Source organism: Poecilia reticulata, chromosome 3, assembly GCF_904066995.2.
Source record: "Poecilia reticulata chromosome 3, P_reticulata-male-v2, whole genome shotgun sequence".
NCBI classification, from domain to species: domain Eukaryota; kingdom Metazoa; phylum Chordata; class Actinopteri; order Cyprinodontiformes; family Poeciliidae; genus Poecilia; species Poecilia reticulata.
The window spans coordinates 8,618,896-8,634,331 of NC_088832.1; the positions used below are offsets into that span (position 1 = coordinate 8,618,896).

A 15,436-nucleotide genomic window follows, 5' to 3' on the forward strand; every position below is an offset into this window, starting at 1 on the left:
TGGGCTCTGGTCCAAAATAAGATCCGGCGCCAACAACACCAGAGACAAACACCTCAAAGCTCATCAGCATCACTTGCTCCCTGTCATCTTTCTAAGGCACTGATGATGTTTGTCTTGACTTTTGGCTCACAGATGGATTCCCTGCTTTAGTTTACTCATCTGCTGGTGCCAAAAAAAAAGTACTTTTTTTCTCTATCTCTCCTGTGTTTTTTGTTTGTTTTTCTTCCTGTTTCTTCTACTGAGGTTGCTTCTCACCGTCACTGTCGCTTTTCAGACAACAGCTCAGATAGCTCTAGCTCTCTTTTTGACATTATTGTTAACATCTGGAAAAAGAACCCTCTAAAGTACAGCGTTTTTCAGACAGCATATCATTTATTCCCCTCTAGTGTTTTCACATCATGTCAAGTTGCAGTTAGCTCCATGAAGTTTATCAGAAATTGTGTGCGCTGTAAACCAGTGCTGTAATAGTTTTTTACTGTAGTTTAGTTTTATTCCATTGTGACTTTTTCTTCGTCTAATTCAGTTTTTCGAGTGCTAGTTTTCAATAGTTATTGTTAGTTAAACGTTTCTTAGTTATTGTCGAAGTTTTAGTTTTTTCCACACTTTTATTACACTACTTAATACTGAAGGTATTGTGATTATGCGTACATCGTTAGGGTAATAAGCAATGTTGTGTTCAAGACCACCTAACCCGAGACCAAGACAAGACCAAGACCAGAGTGTATCGAGACCGAGACAAGACCAACCCTTTTCTATCTCTGTGCTACAATCCGTGGCGATCTCGTGCCATCCCTAAAAATATAACGCCCTGGGCGCCCATATTGCTCATGTCAGAAATCACCACTGTCTGCACCATTAAATATAGCAATTGAGGCAATGCCATGACGGTAAATAACGCCCAACTATGAACACTGACCAAGGAGCAACAAGCAAGAAGTAACCAACCACAAGGAGCTCACCGTGACTGTTCTCTCCCTCTCTCCCGCTATAAGAAGCCAGGCATTCTGACACCATGGCAGACATTACAGCTGCCACTTTGAACGAAAACAATCAACGACCAATCTGCATGCTCTTTTGTTCTTGTGTTTTATTTGTTAAATAAAATAATGATAGTATTGCAGTGTACGCAGAGCATTACAAGAACAAAGAACGGTATTCTGTCAGGTCAGCATACCCTGTCAGATCGTCATACGCGTAGCACAAACTCATGGCTATATCTGTCAGACACGTCATTACCATATGATTTTATTTAATCAGCAACATAGAATCATGATGTAGATCATCATACACTTTGTTATTAACAGTTGTATGGCATCCTGACTTAGCGGTTAAGTAGGCTAATGAGTTTTACACTGTGTGTTGTAGTTGACTGTTGCTGCAGCCAGACCTTGCTTTAAATCAGAGGTTCCCAAACTGTGGGGCACGCCCCCTAGAGGGGGTGCCATGCTGTCTGGATAAAAAAAAAAAAAAAAACAGGAACGCTGTATGCGCTGGGTTATACTTTAGCATGGCCAACTCTCTGTTATTCCTCTGTCAATTTGATACAGTAGGGGCTTCTGCACTTCCCATATCTGTGTCCTCTGACTTTTATCAGCAGTTAAAACTGTTAAATCCATTGTTAACATATCGTAACCTTTTTTTCCGAGCCGCATTTAAACGCAACATGAGCGCTACGACGCTCGCACTGGGTTTACACCTGTGATGCAATGAAGGAGACCTGCTGCTGCTGTGCAGAGCTACGCAGGTGTTAGAATCATGGCAGCAAACCAGCAAAACGCAAAGAACTTTTCACAGTTCTGAGATGAGTAAAGCTGTTGGATGCAGGTAAAGTTAGCTAAAAGATGACTAGCTAATATCAATACAGCACCGTAAACTTAACAAGTAGCTTGTAGGCTACTGGTGTTATTGTCTATGTTCAGCTACGATTCATTTTGCCCCCCAAAAAATGGATTTCCCCCCTTGTTCGTCTGGAGCTGAGGCTGAGTAGAACAGGGAGTCTCTAAAAATCACCCCCCCACCCCCAGATACTTCGTTCAACCAGACAGCTATTTGTAAGCCACAGAAATAGTTTGGAAACCACTGGGGGGCCCAGGAGAAAAAGTTTGGGAACCATTGCTTTAAATACACTTTGAAACCACGACAATGCATGTATATCTATATAGTTATCATTGAAAACAATTTAATGACTTATTTTTGTCATAACTTGTTGCATATGGTGAACTGACAACTCCTCTGACTGTCGGACTTCTTAATGCGCATGCAGGCATGGTACTCACTGCATGTATGCTATTCTGACAGCGTATAGTAATCTGATAGAACGGCTTTCACTGACACTCAAGTCCTATCTTCTAAGTAAAGAGCTGTTCAGAAAAATCGGACTGTTCCTGAATGTCACGTCACTATATTGCAGACTTTTGGTAGCAGCGTTGTCCCATATATGTGACAAGTCAGTCAACACTTCCGCACAATAATTCAGCGCAGTGAGTGACTTTTTTTCATCACAAATGCTTAGGTGTCACTGTACAGCTAGCTTTGCTAGCATCACATCAACGGAGCTTACCTTTCTTTGAGCTTCTTTTCTAAGTGATGAAAAAAATTTGACGTAGTCCCCACCGTCTGTGAAAGCGAAGCGCTGCTGAGTTAGCTGTGGCCATCGGATTTCTGATTATTTATGCAGCGCTATTCTATTACTGACGATTAGACAGACACCTTCTGCCGCTGAGAAGAAATCACTGCGCATGTCTCAGAGCGCCACGTGCGAGTGAAAGGTGGGGAGGGAGAGTAACAGAAACACGTTATTGCTTGGATTTTAAGCGGTGCGTTTTGCATCCACTGAAAACAAAGATGTTAACAAATAAACTGGACAGTATGCTGTATGTTTAGTGATATTTTCACAGTGGTGGTCTTGACTTGTCTTGAAATAAAATGCCGAGTCCTCAGCGCCCGAGACCGAGACGAGACCAAAAAAATGGTCTCGAGACCAAGACCGATTTCGAGTACTGCAATATTGGCAATAAGTACTCAGGAAAAGATACAAAAAAAACAACTAATAATAATAATTGATGGGACAACATATCCCAACTATAAACCATATTTGTGGCCATTTTGCAGATTAGCATAATCAATTTCACATCATGGAACCAAATGATGCTGTATCTATAATTTCAGTATGTTTTAGTTTTATAAATGCACAATATAGTTGCAGCTAGTTTTGTTTTTTCCCCCCCATTAATTACCGTTTTTATTCATTTTAACTAATGGAAAAGTTTTCTCAATTTCAGTTTTTGTTATTTCGTTAGTGTTAGCTAACCTTGCTGTAAACAACCATCCTCCACTGTGAAGAGAAAGCTGCTGAGCCAAACAGGTTTGCAACAACGGACAGACTTCGGTTCGAAAGCAGCGAGAACCTTGACGTCGTAACTCCTCCTCCTGCGAATGCGTCCTGAGAAATCAATCTCTATGGGACAAATCCCAGGCAGAACACTGAAGGGAAATGAGAATCGAGCAGATTGCAAAGGAAGGCAGATGGACCCAGATCTGCTTTAGAATCTGTGACAATTTATTTGCTATTTCAGTCTCTTCTGACTGACCTTGAGAGATATTTTGCAAAGGAGATTGGACAAAGCAGTCAGAGATATACTCCCCGCCTTTGCAACTGGGGGTTAAAAAACATTCACGCCACACTTTTCAGGTTTTTACCTGTACAAATTTTTCTTCCGTTTCACAATTTCTCTAGACATCAAATTGGAAGTTCTTGGATGTTTTCTTTAACTGTTCCAGTGGAGGCATTGGTCTTCTATTAAACCACACTTTATATTTTACAGATTTTGTGAACATTGTGCTGAATAAAACCAACAAAAAGGCTTCCACTGGTTGACGTTCATGACTCTCACGCAGCTGAATCAATTGTCACTCAATACTTGACTTAAGTTGGACTTCACTAACCACAGTAAAACTTTCTTTTTTTCCTGAATCTATCACAGCTTTATGCACACTTAAAAGCTAAACCCTGAGGTCTTTTTTCATCCAAACAGCAGTAGAAAATAAGACTTTATTTTTAGTGTGCAGATTTAAATTCATCATTACGTGATGGGTCAGATGGAAGGCAGAGCGAAAAATTTGAAAATCACGTATTTTGCAGTGCAGCTTCAGCTCTTTTTGATGTAATTTCTTATTTCATATAAATGCTAATGTCACCATCAATATATTCTCTGTAAAATCAGGAGAGCTTTTTCTTACTTTACATGAAAATGCTGCAGACTTAGAGAATTACCCTATTATGCCTCTTTGAAATACGCACAACAGACTTAAGTCAGTGTACTAAAGCTGCAGTGAGTGTGATACGATGAGTGTCTCTGACACGTCTAATATTCAAATTGTTCATTTGCATGCAGAAAGGGAAACAATGCAGAGCTGTCCATCTATACTGTGTCAATTTCTAGGTTAACTACAATTTCTCTTGAATACAATCTGACCTAAAAGTAATTTTTTAATAAAAACAACAATCAGTATGGCTTTGCATGTTCATTAATGCAAAAACATATTTTCGGTATAATCAATCCATCACATTCCTTAGATCTGTTAAAATAATGTATTTATATATATTTTTTAAAAAAACAACCTTTATTAGGTCTTTAACGCCCTTTTGGAATCAGCTGCAGAACCAGCTGAATCGTCTCAGGCTGTTTTGTCTAAATTAAGGGAATTTAAAAAGACTTGCAGGCAGCCACATCTGGCTGGAAATGATATGATCGGCTATTGTCCCTTTTTTTTCTCTTTTACTTAGTGGCTGGTAAATGCACTATTTTTTTTTTCTACACCTTGGAGAAGATGAAAAGTAATGGGCGATGTGGGAATAGCTGTGTAAATTGTATATTTTATAGTGCTTTTGATTTCACGCTCAGATTTTGACTATGCTGCAGTCAAAGACATAAATAGTCCTTGTTAGATATTCAGTAGTGAAAAAAAAGAAGAAAAATCCTCTTTGAACAGATATAGCACATATGGTCTCCATGGCAGCAAATAAAGACTGAGGAAGCAGATTATATGGGGGGAAAAAAATCAAATCTTGTCATTTTATAAAAAGACATCAGCTATTGATTCTTGCAATAAATAGATTTTTAGTTTTAATCTTCGCAATATTAAACTTTCTACTAGGAAGATACATCAGCAGTATAACAACTCCTCCTCTAGCAGCCTAGCGGCTAATGTGACTTAGCTTGACGTTTAGCTTGATGCTAGCATTTTTCATAATGGTTTGGTTAGTTTGCGTAACTCGTTACCAGCTTGTCAGATTTTTTAATCAAGTGGTATTTTTTAAGGGGTCGGTGTATCATCAAGAAAAAAAAATCATAATGGCATTTTTTTGCCTGAAGAAGACGAGTTTACTACTTTATAGCGTCGTCAACACAACAGCTCAACTGAAACATAAATATGTGCAGCTCTGGAAAAAAAATTAAGAGACCACTTAAAATGATCAGTTTCCCTGATTTTACTTTTTATAGATATATGTTTGAGTAAATGAACATTGTTCTTTTATTCTATGAACTACTAACATCATGTCTCCCAAACACCAAGCAAAAATTTAGTATTCATTTGCAGGAAATGAGAAATGGTCAAAATAGCGAAAGAGATGCAGTGCTCTGTTGGAAAAATACATACTCCCCTATGAATAAAAATAAATTAATGTTGGGTATGTGTTGCTGTTAATAGGGAGAATCATAACACGATAGCATTTACGCTTCTGGAAAACGGGAGCAGTACTGCTGGCTATAACCTCATTTCGTAATAATGCCGTTTGCATATTTTTAACACGCTGATAACCGTGACGAATTTTCTCACAATAATCATGTTGTGCAATTTTCATCTCACTACGTCTTCACCAGGGACTCACAGAAGCCTCTTGCAGCGTCTTACAGACAAACCATGATGAAACACTTCAAGAATAGAGCAGTTCCTGTAAAAGCGGTGATGCGAAACAGCATCAGTAAGGCAGAAAAAACAAACAGCAGAAGCCTCTATTGATTTTTCCTTTTCTTTTCGACATCAACAGCCAAATATAGCATATTTGCTTATAAGGATGCGTGTTGTGCTCGTTTGCCCTGCAGCTGTTTACTACTCTTTCACCTCTAAATTCGACTCTTCCTATTAATCATGAGCACGGAGGACAGAAACTGTAATTTCTCAGCAGGCTGCTGACTGTTTGTGAGACATTTAAAGGGCCTGCGCACTTCTTTCTTTCCGCTAGCTTTTTTTAGACCCTTCTGCGGTTGTGGTTGTCAATCATCTGTATCCGTTTCTTTCGTCAGCTCTCATCCTGAAGACGTCGGGGCAGGTCTGCCTCGGCTGCTCGCCGTTAATTTCAGATCTCTCCGGCGCTTCCGTCGTCAAGCTCGTAGGCCGCCGTTGAGATGGGGCGCTGTGTTTTCCGAGCCCCCGATGTGAATTTATCGACGCCGTTGAGGAAGAGATGCAACAAGAACATTTTTATTAGAGCCCGGCGAGAGCTGGAGAAGTAGGATAATGCATGGAGCAGTAATGTGTTTCCTCTGAACTGTCAGGGCTTTATATGCTTCCCCACCCCCTGCCGTCACGCTGCTCTGCACCGCCTGATGACTTCATGGCCCTAAAATAGGGATTTTCATCAGCACAGGCCTCCCCTGTCCACTAAACGATTAGACAGACTGTCATGTCGCCATGATTGCTTGGCATTCCTCGGTAATCAATTTTCCTGTTTTGTTTTTTTTGGGCCATCTAAGTGATATGACGTGTCGAGTGGAGTTGTGTGACGGTGCAAGGCTGCTTCCAGAAAGATGTCCTCCTCCCCTCATGTTGTGTGTTGTTTTTTTTTTTGCTCTCTTTGTTCGACTGCAGGACAACTTTCCGGCAGGAAACCCGGAGCGTCTCCAGGATCTGAAGTCCACCGTTGACCTGCTTACGAGCATCACTTTCTTCAGAATGAAGGTAACGTCCACATTTGAGAATCTAAAAAGCCAGACATTAAGAGGGGCAGCATTGTGTATTTTCCAGGTATCATCATTTATCATCATTTTATAGCACAATCAAGTAACTGTGTTGCCTTCAGTTGTTATAGAAATTTGACTTCATGATTTAACACCTTGAAATTGGACCTTGGTTGCTTTAAAACCTTTTTCTGAAACTCCGCCTTCAGGAAGTCAGCACATCTCTCCTCTATTAACCCTTCAACAAAAGCTTTTACCAGTGTTGCACTAAGAAATAGCTCCTTTAATGAGCTCAGCAGAAGTGTAGTTCCACCTGGTGTTTTTGCTTCTGGCTAGTCTGAAGGAGCTGAGTGGGGGAAGAGCTGCTCTTGGAAGCTTGGCAACTGCAGTTACTCACAGCAGCTTCGTCTCAAAGACAGAGCTAGGTCCAGTGATGCGTCTTGCTCAGCTGAATGGTTGCCATGGGAGATTAAAAGGTTTCTCAAACATGCATGGAAGAACCAAGGCAAGATTCCAGGAATTATTTTGATGAGGAATAACATTATAACATGATGTAAAGCTAAAAAAAGTAGATTTTGTCGCTCCTCTTGTGGTGGTTCATAGGCTAAGCAGCGTTAGCATACACACAAAACTGCCACAGTTTTGTGTGTGTGTGTGTGTTGACGTGTGGTCTGTTTCTTGGTTACATACTTTTTTAAAGTTTTTTTTTATTTTTTTTGTGCTGCTGCTGACTTTTTAAATGCCTCTTGGTAATGAATAAAGCTTTATTCAACTGAACTGAATACTTTCTGTTGCAGATAGAAACCAACTATGATTCCAGCTAATTCTGAATAAATCCATTTAAAATCTGAACATTTATCTTATTACTTTGTTGTTGCACAAAGCTAATAAATTGAGCATCTGCTCCAGAGCTGCTATCTTTCTCTGAGGTGTTGACCTGTTTTCAACAAAGTGTGTTTAAAATTATCCCTGCCATGGTTCCAATGGCCCTTTGAAATGCCAGTGGAAGTTATTTTGACCCAGTGTCAGTAGAGCCTTAGAAATGACAAGTGTGACATTTAAAAAAAGGGCTACTCTTGCTAAATTTCTCTTTGTTTTATGTATTTTTAGTAGAATAAGACCGGAATTAAAAAAATAAAAAATAAAACAAAAACTTTCCATTGAAAAGTTAATCTCACTGTAATGGTAGCTACTTCTGGGTTGTTGTGTATTATACACAGAGGTTATAATGAGTTCCCATCATCCATTAGTGTTATGCCTGGATCCTAAAGATTGTTTTTTAATTCATTTTAATGAGACCAAGAAAGATCAGTCAAACTTGATAAATTGAAGCGTTATCCATTGTATAATAATCCATACAGGATTATTCTAAATGTGAAAACCTCCACCCACATATAAAATTAAATGATTTAAGACCCATTTCATTTATTTTGCTAGTCGAGATCGAGATGCACGTCCTGTTTTAAAACAGCTTCACAGATGCTCTGGGGGTCGTAGCGACCACTCGGCCACTCTGGAGTCAAAAAGTTCCCACCCTGATTTGTTTCCAGGCTACAAGAAAAGCTCGGCTCCTTCCAGCTCCTTTTCTGTGGGTGGGTGGGTTCGGCGCACTGAGGCAGAGCTGAGATGGCAGCTGTGAGCGGAGGAATGAAAACTGTCACTTTAGGTCATCAAAGCCTTCACTCCATGCCGTACCAATGCTGAGCCCTGATGTGTGTAAAAGGTGCACGACTGCTCACACACAGCCACGGCCTCTGCCTATATACTGTGACCCGCAGATGCACCTAAACGCTGGAGCATCCAACACTGGTTAGGGTTCATTTATTAATTAGTGGATCAAAAGACTCCCGAATTGTTTAAACATTTAAACAAGAATTATTGCTACCGCTTTACATTAAGGCTCCCCTCATAGATTTTCAATAAATAGTTCATGGATATGTTATTAAGTCACCTCTAGACGCATTATAAATCATAAATAAGTGTTTATTATGCATTAATTAAGGGCGAGAAGGCGAAAAATCTGTTTCTTGCCAAATAATGAACCAAGTCTGTTCACTTCTATATTTGACCTAGAGTTGTTATGCTAAACGTTTTAGACTACATTATAAGCACAATAAACATTTGTAAAAAAATTTTTACAGAAAGTCTCTTCCTCACTGTTGTAAACAATTATTTTAGTAAATGAGTATTCTATTGGTTATTCTGACGATTAATTGAGTAATCGAATACAAATTTAATAAAAAGAAAAATATTGGTAAATTCTTTCACCAGTTATTTTAAGGATGCTTATTGGTCCCCAGAAAAGCAGTACAAACCTGGACATTATTGTAAATCAATGAAATTCCCCTTGAACTTGAAAATTGATCGTTATGCTGCTAACACTTAGCTTTCGTCAACGGCTCAGAGGCGGAAGTGAGAGCGCTGCGCAACATAAATAACGACCCGGCCGGAACACGGTGCGCTAAATAATAAAACGGAATTTGACGAAGCTTCGAGGCAGGTAAATGTTCCTCAAGGAATTTTAACAATTGAGGTTCTCGAATTATTCGTGGAATCGCTACAGCCCTAAACCATTATTAATGATTTATAAACTGTTTATTAATTAATGGATAACATATCTGTAAACTATTTATTAGCGATCAATAAGGAGAGCCTTTGTGAAAAGTGGTAATGAATTATTGCACTGTTAATACCTTGTTATGAAGTTTGAACAGTGGCAAAAAAAAGTGCTTTAAAACTGCTTTGTGGTTGTGTGCACCTTTGACAGGGAAATAAATTAGAATTACATCAACCAAAACCATAGTTGATGTTTTTATCAACTTTTATCTCCTCGACCGAGTGATTAACTTCCCCATGTTTTCTGGATGGCTCTCATACCGAACCACCAGGTGATTACTCCTCCTACAGCGACTCTCTTTTATCACCTCCTCATTGTCTCTGACGTAAATTAAAATAATTCTGGCCACTGAGCCGCCGCCGGAGTGATTTTAGCACGGCGCTCTATAAGCTGTCGTGTCACTGCCCCGAAGCTGTTGCTAGGCAACTGAGTTGCACTGGGAGCAGGTGACAGAGAGATTGGCCCCAAAAACATCCACAACAAAATTTTTCCGGTTTAATCTATCAAATGCATTTCGATAAGTGTCTTTAAATTTAAGATTTATTAAGATAAGATAACAATTGAAGTGTTTCACAGGTTAAATAAAAACATGTGGAACCAAATAATGGATGAAAAAGAGTAGAGCTTAGTCTGAGCATAAACGCATAAAAAACTGTCGAGCCTGTCCAATGTGCTTCAGACATTTTCGTTTTTATTGAGGGGTAACCAAGGAAAGCGTTTGTCCCCCCTGTCAGGACTGCTTTGTACCGTATATCATATCTTTGAAAGCTGAAACAAATTACAGAAAAGTTTCCCACGATCCAAAGCCAGCAGAAAGTTAATACTTGCTGTTTTTTCCCACGCTCTTTCCAAGTGTGTTTTTAAAATTATTTCAATGCTGTATAAATTCTTCAAAGACCGTTTTGTATTTATGCTTCTGCAGGTGCAAGAGCTCCAGAGTCCACCAAGGGCCAGCATGGTCGTAAAGGACTGCGTGAAAGCTTGTTTAGACTCGACGTACAAATACATTTTTGACAACTGTCATGAGCTCTACAACCAGCTTCTTGACCAGGTAATCCCGGTTTGTTTTTGTGTTTCTACCTCGACATTGAATGACAGAGGTCGTCATGGAAACCAAGCCGAGGTCTAGGGACAAAGATAAAGTTGTGGATCTTACGTTTATGGAGGAGAGAAAACACTTCCTGTTTAATGTATTACTTATAAAAATATTCTTATTTATCCAAATGTTTTGATGTTTCCTGCAATAGTTTGCTTCAATACTGGTAGCATTTTGCTTCCGTAAAACTTGGCAGTCTTATTTTACCGTAGCCGTAGCTTAAACCTGACATTCGCAACAAGTTCAGGTTGTGCTTTTTATACAGTTTTGCATCAGCTTTATTTTTCCCAACGTGGAATCAGCATTTTGCTCGATCTCCTTTGATTTATCCTATTTAGCTGCAGTTGGCACTTTTTTTTTTTTTTTTTTTACAGCTGAGACTTTTGGTAAGTGGGTGAGACGACGGCTTCACTGACACCGGTGTTCAGACTGTTAAAAAAAAAGTTCTGCTTGTCTTTTGGCAGAAGGGGGAATGTCCCATGTTTTAATACTATTTCTTATAAACAACAAAAAATGAAGAGAAATCTGTCTTTAATAGCTCACTGCCACGCTCTCGTTGAAATACTTTTATCAACTTAAACCTTCGCACCGTCATAAAAGTTACATCTTCTCTCTCAGTTTTAGTGTGTTTGTATTGATAGGTGGCGGTGTTGGAGGGGGCGGGGGGTATATAAATCCATCCCATCACGGCTGGAAATCAATAGTCTGTATGTCGCACCTGGCATTTACCAGGCTGTAAAACGTTCAGCGTTTATTGCAACTTTGACTTGAAGAGTCTGGAGCAAAGATGAAAGCAGGTTTGGGGGGAAAGCCTTTCTCAGACAAATGTATTTAACTGATTTCATCCTTTTAGGGACCATGTTGATTTCTCAAGAGCACAAAAACTTTTTCAGGGGTAATCTTGCAATACACAACATATTCCACCGTGGCCCGTACAGCTCCCAGTCATATCTGTCTCCATCTGTAAAATTGAGGGATGTGCAAAACAGTTTGGGAGAAATTAAGTTAGCAAACAGAAGCTATGAAGTGGAGGTTGCTGAAAGGGGGATGAAACTACATCTGAAATGCTGAACTCTGGCACCCTAAAAGAAAATTAGTGATAAGTGAGGAATTATGTTATGTGTGGAGGAGAAAAAAAAAAAAAACTGGTGTCACAGAAAAGTAGCTTGGAGACCAGCACCCTTCCCAGGGATTTAAAAGTGGTAAACCCATTTTATTTGTCCCTCACAAAAGTAGTAAATGACCTTAGCTTAATACGACTACGATGGGTAGGAAAGGTTTAAATCCTGACATTGCTCCGCAATCAGACAAAAACTGCTAAATATTATTGTTCCTGTTTGTTTTGCTCATTTCGACAAGGTACTGACAGAAAAAGAGAGTTGTGGCTGAAATGATTTTTTTACGGAAAATAATGTTCATTTGATACAATGTGTTTACATACAACCAGATGTTTTGTACTGACAGTGGACACATAAGAAGCAAAATATTTCAGCTACACAAATAACAACTGCAGTGACCTTGGTGGTGTTGCTGTCGACTCCCTGCCTGAGCTGTCTGCCATCGCAGTAGCAGAAACCCTAGCAGTTATGAAAGATAAAAGGAAAAAGTGCAATGAAGAAAACAGATTTTGATGAGTTGGGAGAAATTCATTCTTCTCAATCCCGTTTACTTAGCTATGTTGCCTGGATTCTCATCATTCTCATCATTTTCAATCATGTTCCGATTAGAAATGTTGGTTTTGTCAAAGGAAAAAAAAAGTTATCGTTTTACAGTCATTGATTTGATACATTTTTCGTAACCTCTTTTTTGTTGAGAAACGTGTATTTTATAATTACTAGTATGCTTTGATAAACAACAGCAGAGCAGATTTAGTTATGTTTTGCACTAAATTAATTTTGCAGGGCTTTTAATGCTAGGCTTTTAAAGCGTTAAAACACCACTGATTGGAAAAAAAAAGGTTTATTAAAACATCTGAATGATCTGAATGAGAGCAGTTTTCAGATTATGTTGTTCAGCCACAAAATGCTTTTCGTCGCCTTGGTTTTCTGCTCTTTTGGTTTCACTTCAGAAAGTAATCAGTCAAAAACGCAGCGCCGCCCAACTATTTGTACGGCTTAATTCTTAAAAAGAATAGCCTTCCCAATAACAATGATAATGTCGTCTTAGGTTGCGAAAGGCCGGAGTCTCTTAAAAAGCTGAATAATACTCTTCCTTTGTTTAGAAAAGCCGAAGGGGTTGTAAGCAATTACCAAACTTATGCGATAGACACTTGTACTAATTACATTCTCATCTGGCGCCGTTTCACAGTAGAGAGACTCTCTATCAACGTTTTACTGCGTGGATGAGAAAATAACACATCAGCCTCAACCTACAGCAAGCCCCGACGATAAATGATTATGTTCACATATACTAGGTAGCCTCTGACAGGGCAGAGAAAACCCATTCCAGACCCCAATTCCCAAATCGCTAACTGTGACTGAGTGTGGCGACATGAGAGCAAACGTCCAGGCAAGCGGGAAAATATCCCGGCCTACAATGAGGCATCTTGCATAGCAAAACAGCGAAGATGTGTGCCATTTGTAGACTGCATGAAAGGGGGATGTAGTTTAAATGATACAGAAAAGAGAGGACTTGACAAAAATGACAACAACAATAATGAGAATGGAAGCAGACAAAAGGAGCGCATGCTTGTTTTTATCGGGTTCACCCACTTCAAAAGAGTCAAAATGACAGAGAAACGTGGAAAAAAGGCAGCATGTGCATTTCATAAGCTTCCAGAGGCAGTTGGCTGATAGATATGGAGAAGGGATCCGCGTTTCTTCCTTCATTCTTAAAAAATGAATAAAAGAGCAAGATGAAGACTTCTTTCATTAGAAAGTCTTTTTTCTTTTTTAATCCTCCTGCGGTTTTAAGAGATGGGGTCATTTCGACCCTACGAGCTTTTTACTCTGTGTGCAGTCTGGCAGGGTCGCACTGACCCCGTGTGTGCTTTTACGAGGTGTTTTTTTTGTCAGTGTGCGGTTTCGGAAGTTGACGGTCTGACGGGACAATCACCCCACTTCCCAGCTGTCCGACTGACATTTTCCGCGCTCCTGGTGAGCGTTGGGCGAAGACCGTGGCAGGGTTAAAGAAAAAAAAAAACGACGTAAAATTCTACAAAGAAGTGTTAAGGGAACTGTAATGTGGTAGAAGAAACAAAGCTTAATATCCCTGACAAATGAATAAAACTGGAAATATACCATGAAGGGAATTGGTTTACTGATTCAGTATTGAGGGATAGTTTCACATCCTTGCAACATCATTTCCAGGCCAGACAGTGAGGAAGTCCACCAACACCTAGAGTTTGAAGCAATTTCTACAATTTTCTGCAACAAGTAATGTAATCTCCAGATCAATATCTATGGAACAACAAACAAAACAAAACCAAGTGTAACATGCCTCACTCTGATGTGTACTTGAAACCACTTTTGGGCCATGGCCAATGGTCTTTATTTGTTCGTATTTGTAGGTTCTTAGATGTACATGGCGAGATAAAAAAAAAGTGCTTAGTATAATATTTAACACAACTATAGCTATATAAATTCAAGCAATACACATTTAATACATCAATAAGACAACTTGTAGGAGTTTCTGTTCTACACATTGCCAATGCTCCTGGGAATTTGATTATACTCCATGAGACCAACCTTTAATCAGAAATTCAATATTTCGTGACACGTTGGTAGAATTGATCAGAAGCTCAATGTATGCTAATGCCGAATCCTCCCACTCCAGGAGCCTGAACAAACAAAACAATCATTTTAAACCGCTATGTACGCAACAGAGGAGTTACAGACAAGGACCGTTTCGACGTGCCAACACTACCCACTAAAGTATGGAAACTTAGCTTAGACTCAGTGCTGCATTTTTTTTTTGCTTCCTACCATAAGTGCAATTGGAGGTGGTGTGTTCTTGGCTGTATAAAGACAGCAGACCACTCAATCACCCCTGACAATGTATGTGGGCTTGCCGCAAGTGAATACCAATGAGGGAAGGGATTCTACTGCACATTTTAGTGGGATGTACACTCTGTTCCACTTAATGGTGATGACACGACCTTCGGTGTCCTTTATGTATGCATATCATTAGACTAAGATGCTCTTACACACACGCTAGCAAAGACACTCACCTCCTGCAGAGACTTTTTTTTTTACTTTCTTTCCCTTAATCACAAGGGATGGAAACCGCAAAACAAGTTACAGCTCTCTGAAGTAACCACCTGTTATTTATCATTAAATTATTTGTTTTATTTTTTTTTCACTGTTATTTAAAAGGGATGATGCACATTGCTTAACACTTCTTCAGTCCACTGTGTAAATATGTCACGTTTAGTTATATGTGCTCATTTCTATATGCGTTCTCTGGCAGTTTAAAGGTATAAAATACATAAAAAAATAAATGGAAATAAAAAAAAAATCAGAACTTAATTAAAAAAAACTCTTTGCGCCTGATCTTGAAAAATTCCAAATATGGAGTGTTAAATAGGCAAAAAATTGCACGTGCAGTAAGTTAGTGTGTTGCACATGATCTTTACAACGATTGAATTTGGAAATTGATTGACACAAATCTGACTGTGGTTAATTAATTGCATTTTGGGTAGTAAGTCATTACGTTTGTATTCCCTCCTCCTAGATTGTTGTAATTTCTGATGATCATTATATGTTTTACATATTCATGAAGGCAAACACGCTTAATGGATTATGGCTGGTATGCTGGTCGATT

At 39.2% G+C, this 15,436-nt stretch overlaps 1 protein-coding gene across 2 annotated transcripts in view; it reads left to right on the plus strand.

The window, feature by feature from the left end:
- The window catches only part of unc13c (unc-13 homolog C (C. elegans)), a 168,491-nt gene that overhangs the window by 81,735 nt on the left and 71,320 nt on the right, over positions 1-15,436 (plus strand). For both annotated transcript variants that reach the window (XM_008404760.3, XM_081605012.1), the window contains exons 15-16: positions 6,874-6,963; positions 10,502-10,630. In XM_008404760.3, the coding sequence (XP_008402982.2) occupies positions 6,874-6,963; positions 10,502-10,630 (219 nt within the window). The remainder of the gene's footprint in view (positions 1-6,873; positions 6,964-10,501; positions 10,631-15,436) is intronic.